Source organism: Aristolochia californica, unplaced genomic scaffold (genome assembly GCF_029961685.1).
Source record: "Aristolochia californica isolate CCGP_79_NKW_82.1479 unplaced genomic scaffold, dmAriCali1.0.hap1 SCAF_14, whole genome shotgun sequence".
Classification (NCBI taxonomy): Eukaryota; Viridiplantae; Streptophyta; class Magnoliopsida; order Piperales; family Aristolochiaceae; genus Aristolochia; species Aristolochia californica.
In genome coordinates this window covers 10,510,844-10,517,085 of record NW_027181815.1, presented here as the reverse complement: position 1 = coordinate 10,517,085, position 6,242 = coordinate 10,510,844, and the positions used below count along the sequence as shown (strand labels likewise).

Genomic DNA, 6,242 nt, shown 5'->3' with positions numbered 1-6,242 from the left:
GAGGCAGCATATCCTCTGGATTACAGTCATCCGTGCCAAATGCCAATTTGGTGGTGATTAGGAGCTGCGGAACGTGAGTGGCACCCACCAACAAGAGTCTATAGATCGAAATTTTTTTCCAGTACGTATCCAATTTCAGCTAGAGGATTGAGATTTGGATTAGGTTCTGCTGGTCCAGATACTGGTATAGAGAGAGAAAGAGAATAACAGATCACAAAGAGCATCTCGATCGAGTCTCAACAACAAGTAGCTCTGTACATGTGCAAGGAAGCTTGGTACAGTGAGAAAACGTCTTCCGGGGGGCTCTGCTTCTGTTTTTAAACAGTTCTACGTTCTTGCTTGAGAAAATATGGCACGCGCGGCTGAAGATTCGAAAGGAGCAGGGACAACAAGGATATTCAGGACGAAGGAGAAAATAGGAAATATATAATCAAGACAGATGTCAGGAACGAAGGACTCGCAGAGAGAGCAGCAAAATCCCCAGAAAAGGCAAGCTCTGGAGGCTTCTGTGAGAAGGCTCGTTAATGGAAAGCTACCAGCCTTCATTATTGCACAGCGAATTCGATGCACACCCTTCCGTCCCCCCTTTCTCTCTCTCTCTCTCTCTCTCTAAATTCTTTCTGAGTTCGGGAGAATCTTCTTAACTTCCTCACCACTTCATCAAAGTGAGTAGCAGGCCAGGGAGCAAGATTCCTCCGCTCTCTCTCTCTCTCTCTCTGTCTCTTTCTCACTGTAGACTGCATTATCCTTTTTTTATTCTTTTCGGGGTTAAGAGTTTTGCCTCTTTAAATGCTTGGGGTCATGCGCTAATTGTACTCTACCGTAGAAATTTCAAACTTTGATATTCCTTTTGATTGTTGCTCATTAAAATATATTGGTTTATGTACTGGTACTTAGATATTCTTCCCTGAATGTAGCTTTTCAAGCATAAAAGGGCTTCTTTTCTTTAATTCAGGGAGAAATTTTGGAATGTTTCCATAGGCTCCCTTTTTTATAGGTTGGTATATGCTCTTTGAAGCTTTCCATTTTCTTAATCATTTAAATAATCACGGTAGAATCATTGTCTCTGCTCTGGAATGGTTACGATCTACGTACAGTTGGACATATATACCAGTTTCAACTTCCGAAGCTTTCAATGGTAGACATTCATGATGAAATAGTGAGAGTACTAAAAGAAAAATACGTTGCGAAAAAGCTAGCTCTATCGACGGGAGGGTGATCAGCAGAGAGACAACAAGGGTTTGGAGAAACTGAAGAAGAAGATGAAGAGAAGAAGAAGGTGAAGGAGAAAGAATGAGAGAAGAATCTGTTTTAATGGTGAAATGAAATCTCAGAAAAGTTGGCAAACATGGGCACCGAGCACATGACTTGTGTTCACCTTGATTCCTTCTCAGAACACCTAATGACTTTTGCCTTTGTTCTTTGCAAGAAGTTACCATCCCTTTGCTTTATCTCTTGCTTTTCCTTTTGCTCTTTCAAAACCCAACTTTATTCTCCCCTCGAACTCACCCCTAAAAGGAGGACGATCCCCCGCGATCCTCCTTGAGTTTTCTCTCTTCTCGCTCTCCTCCCCTGTCCGCCTCCTCGATTCTCTTTTTCCCATGTAATGAAGGTTGAGATCAGAAGTGGTTGAAAGCCAAGGCTTTGGAATTAACATGGCTTCACCTTCAGAGCTCACCCTCGAGTGCAAACCCAAGAGCTACGCCACGCTTCTGAAATCCTTTGGAGATCAAGCTGAGCACCAGAAGCTCGAAGAGATTCTCTCCCATCTGGAAGAAGAACGTCTCAAGATCGATGGTTTTAAGCGTGAGCTGCCTCTCTGCATGCAACTTCTGAATAATGGTAGCTACTATTGTTCATCGATCCAGAGACAGCTTTACTTTCTTTAGTGACTCTTTGAACGTACTGGGATTCAAATTAACCGTTCCTGTGTGAAGTTGAAAAAGCTTTTTTTTTTTTTTCCATTTCTTCCACTGCGTCGAAGATTGGCTTTTTTTTTTTTTTTCTTTCCTTACTCCTTTTTTATTTACTATTGCTTCCTAATTTGAACCTATTCTGTATTCCTATCGTAAAATTTACGTTACACTGCATATGAAAATTCATCCAGTTGGGTATTCTGAAATCGTTAGCAAGAATACAGTATTTACCAAAGCAGATTCAGCATAAGATATCAGTCTGTCTTAACAGTGAAAGTCAGTTTGATCCTGTTTTGAATCTGCAAGATGAAGTTCGAATAGGAAAAGATAGTTTCAGACGGCTTCTGTGATTCGTGTTCTAAATTTCATTTTTCTATTCTCAGCTGTTGAGGCTTCCAGGCAGCAGCTAGAATCCTTCCAGATGAATCAAGGCTCAAGACCAGTCTTAGAGGAATTCATGCCGCTCAAAAATCCCAACTCTGAGGGAGCAGATAGGACGCCAAACATGTCAGAGAAAGCAAACTGGATGACATCGGCACAGTTGTGGAGTCAAGCCAACGAAGGAAACAAGCACCAAGGCACCGTTACTTCGTCGGTCAAAGAAACTGATCATGGTTTCAGCATCAGCCCAAAGCTTTCTTTGGATAATAAGCAGAGAAACGGGGGAGCCTTTCTTCCGTTCTCGAAAGAACGAAGCACTGGCGCAAATTCCCCTATACGAGCTCTCCCCGATTTGGCCTTGTCTTCCATTGATAAAGAGCCGGAGGAGAAGAAATGCTCGGAATCGGAGAAAGGAATGAATTGTTCAAGAAGAGACAGTACTTGTACAAAAGGCAGCAGTGGAGGTGCAATTGTAGAGCAAGGAAAGGGAGCAGCAATGACAACCGAGGGTCAACCTACATCAACTACAACAGCACAGACTCATAGGAAGGCAAGGCGATGTTGGTCGCCGGACTTGCACCGGAGATTTGTCAACGCCCTTCAGATGCTTGGCGGTTCTCAAGGTACGCAGGCACTGTATATTCTTCACCTGAATTCTCTCTCTGGAGTCTTTCAATTTCGATTTCGATTTCATGTACATAAACAACGTGGTAATCTATCTTCTCCATAATTTCACTAATGATTGGGACCGTTGACAGTTGCAACTCCAAAGCAGATCAGGGAGCTGATGAAGGTTGACGGGCTGACGAATGATGAAGTGAAAAGCCATTTGCAGGTAGCATATTTGTCTTCCCTTTTATCTCTCTGTCTGCCAAGTTAGTTGCAGCAGACATGCAAGAAAGAAAGAGAAAAAACTGGTCATTCTTCTGTACATTTGATTGTTTCCGGTACAAATCAACAGCAGAAAAGGATTTGACGAAACGAAACATCTTTTTCTTCTTTTTCCTTAACAGAAATATAGGCTTCACACGCGAAGACCTTGCCCAGCCCCACAACCATCCAACAGCCCGACGCCTCAGCTGGTGGTACTGGGCGGAATCTGGGTCCCACCGGAGTACGCGACCGCCGCAGCCGCTCACGGAGCTGCACCCGCTATCTACGGCACACATTCGGTGTCCCATGCTTCCACCCATTACTGCGCGCAGCCGCCGGTGGTGCAAGACTTTTATCCGGCGCCGCCTCATGCATTGCATCCAAACCTCCACCACGCTTACAAGGCGTCCTCGCAGGTGCACAGCTCGCCGGAATCTGACTTCAGACGCCCCGGCGACAGGTCGGAGAGCATCGAGGAGGACGGAAAGTCGGAGAGCAGCAGCTGGAAGGGGGACAGCGGGGACAACGAGCGTGGCGGGCCTAAAGGATTGCTGTCCCTGAGAGACGACGGAGAGGAGAGTAACGGCAGTGAAATTACTCTCAAGTTCTAGCACTGTGGAGAATTAGAGCCAGGGGTAGGGTATTTTTGGTATTTAGTGTCTGTCGTTCTCGTGAATCACGGAAGGAGAAGCAAGAGAAAAACACAAAAGCGACCGTTTGTTTTCTTCCTAATCTTGTCGCAGGGTGGGAAAATCAAGTTGGTTGGATTTATGCGGCTACTGTAGTTTTTTTTTTCTTTTTTTTTATAAAACATAAAGACATATTTACCCTTGACCTTTTACTCTTATGACCGAATGTGCAGTATCCGTCATTTTCTGTCGGGTCTGACCTTAGGGAAACGACAAACTGGACCTTTGAGATGAGACGGAGAAAGTAATTTTACATAAAATTGAACAAGACCTGAACAAGACCTGGTCTATTGGTTGAGAAGTTACTTGAACTTTGAGAAAAAATGGTTTAAGTAGTTAAATTGCTAAACTATTAAATAACTATATGGTATCATAGCTTATAGAAAGAGATAAAAGAATAATTTCCCGATCGTATTACTTTCATTGATACATGTATTTATAGTTACAAAATGATAAGATGATGTACATGAATGTAGAGTTACAAATATACATGACCGTAGAGTTAGAAGTTGAAACAATCTCAACTTCTCTTATCCTGATTATCTTGATCTCTATCAGGTGAAACGAGACATAACAAAAACAACGGAAGGTAGTTCGAGTTGGCCAAACTCGCTGGGTTAACTCAACTGCTTCGAGTTTAATGTAGGAAAGCTTTTTGGTTCGATTGCCAATGATGTGATTTTTAAGCTCTTGCAGCGCTTGCAGGCGGTCATCACTATCAACGAAGGCGATCCGCTCGATAAACTTCACCAGGAAGTTGCCTCTGGGCATACTGGCTTGGTGGCAATTACTAGCGGGGAGCACAAAAACAAGGGCATGATAAAGAGAAAAACTAAAAAATTAAGAAGTTTGGAATTTTAAAATACCAAAGCTCCGAGTCCTGAAAATCAATGCTCTGATACCATGTTGATTTTCAAGATTTCATGTATTTAGTTCATGGAGAAAAGGAGAGACGACATATTGGGAGAAAACAAGAGGAAGAAAAAGGTTGACTTGTGTTGTAACTCTTCCCCTAAAGCTCAATTTATAGATTAATAATTCTATAATATTACAATTATGGCCTAAAACTTAAAATAATTAAATTATTTTCATCTTTATGATATGGCTCTTTATTTACCATCATGCTATCACTTGTGGGCCGGTGGTTCTTTTCCTTGATTTGTGGGCAAGTATGCCCATCTTCCGCCTCTCTTGGATATGTAAGCTTGAGCCCATCTTCCAACACACTTGGTCGTGTGGGTTTAGGCCCATCTTCCAACAATTAGAATAATAAAATTATAATTTTAACGTAGAGTTAATTTTTTTAGTAAGGATATTTTGTAAATCAAATCAATAAAATTAGAATTTCCATATAGGGTTATTTTAGTAAGGATATTTTTGTAAATTAAAATAATACAATTTTAATTTTTAAGGTAATTTTGCTAAATTAGAATAATAAAATTATAATTTCAATGTAGGGTTATTTATTTATTTTGAAATATATTTGAATAAATATAAAACAATAGTTTAAATTTTTATTATTTATTAAGTTAAAAAAGGTATAATCTGTCTTTTTGTTTAACATATTTATTAATAAATTCTTTTTGCACTTTCCATTGTACTTTCTCCTAAGCACACTCTAGAATTTGCTTTCACTTTCTCTTTCCCTCGGTGTGGGGGGTGCAGATGAAGTTCATCCCAATTACTAAGGTCATTCAAAGAAGTTGTGGAATCAGGAATATGCCCATCAACTTCATCTGAATGATGTATGTAATCGGGACGAAGCCACCCCTGGCTAAACTGTGGAATCAGGAATATGCCCATTTTTGCGAGTCATTCACTTGAAGCTGTTGGGATGTGTCTCTTCATCCCAAAATTATTTTTTTCTTCTCCCGCTCTCTTCTCCCTATCATTTTTGCACTCTCTTCTCCCTTCTCGGCTTCTTTGTCTTCGCACTCCTTGCTCCCTTTTGGCCTCCCTCTCCCTTCTCCCTCTCCCTCCTCTCCTCCTCTTGTCTCTCTCTCTCTCTCTCTCTCTCTCTCTCACTTGCTCTCCCTCTCCCTTTTCTCCTCCTCTTGGTCACCCTCTCTCTCCCTCTCCCTCTCCTCCTCTTGGTCACCCTCTCTCTCCCTCTCTCTCTCTCTCTCTGTCTCTCACGCGCGCGCACTTGCTCTCCCTCTTGGCCTCCCTCTCCTTTCTCCCTGTCGCTGCTCTATTTTTCCCTAAAAATCCTCTCAATTTTCTTTGATTTCCCCTATTTCGGTTTTGATTTCCTTCGATTTTCCTCATTTCGGTGTTGATTTCTTCAATTCCACTTCAATTTCCCTTGATTTCCCCATTTAAGGCTCTCACCCCGTTTTCCTAATTTTGCGGAGCACATCTCTTTTGCCGCTACTGGTGCCTG

At 41.9% G+C, this 6,242-nt stretch overlaps 1 protein-coding gene across 1 annotated transcript; it reads left to right on the top strand.

Moving 5' to 3' along the window:
• Positions 1-1,655: 1,655 nt before the first annotated feature.
• Positions 1,656-3,941, top strand: LOC137950705 (myb family transcription factor EFM-like). Its single transcript, XM_068797305.1, has 4 exons — positions 1,656-1,842; positions 2,300-2,920; positions 3,056-3,132; positions 3,311-3,941. The coding sequence occupies exons 1-4, from the start codon at positions 1,656-1,658 to the stop codon at positions 3,779-3,781; spliced, it is 1,356 nt and encodes a 451-aa protein (XP_068653406.1). The 3' UTR covers positions 3,782-3,941.
• The last annotated feature ends 2,301 nt before the right edge of the window (positions 3,942-6,242 follow it).

What these genes read in the sequence shown, in the direction of transcription:
- LOC137950705 (XM_068797305.1), top strand. Translation starts at nt 1,656, where the DNA reads ATGGCTTCACCTTCAGAGCTCACCCTCGAGTGCAAACCCAAGAGCTAC. An exon ending in CATGCAACTTCTGAATAATG is followed by an intron (nt 1,843 to 2,299) that starts GTAGCTACTATT and finishes TTCTATTCTCAG; the next exon opens with CTGTTGAGGCTTCCAGGCAG. An exon ending in AAGTGAAAAGCCATTTGCAG is followed by an intron (nt 3,133 to 3,310) that starts GTAGCATATTTG and finishes TTTCCTTAACAG; the next exon opens with AAATATAGGCTTCACACGCG.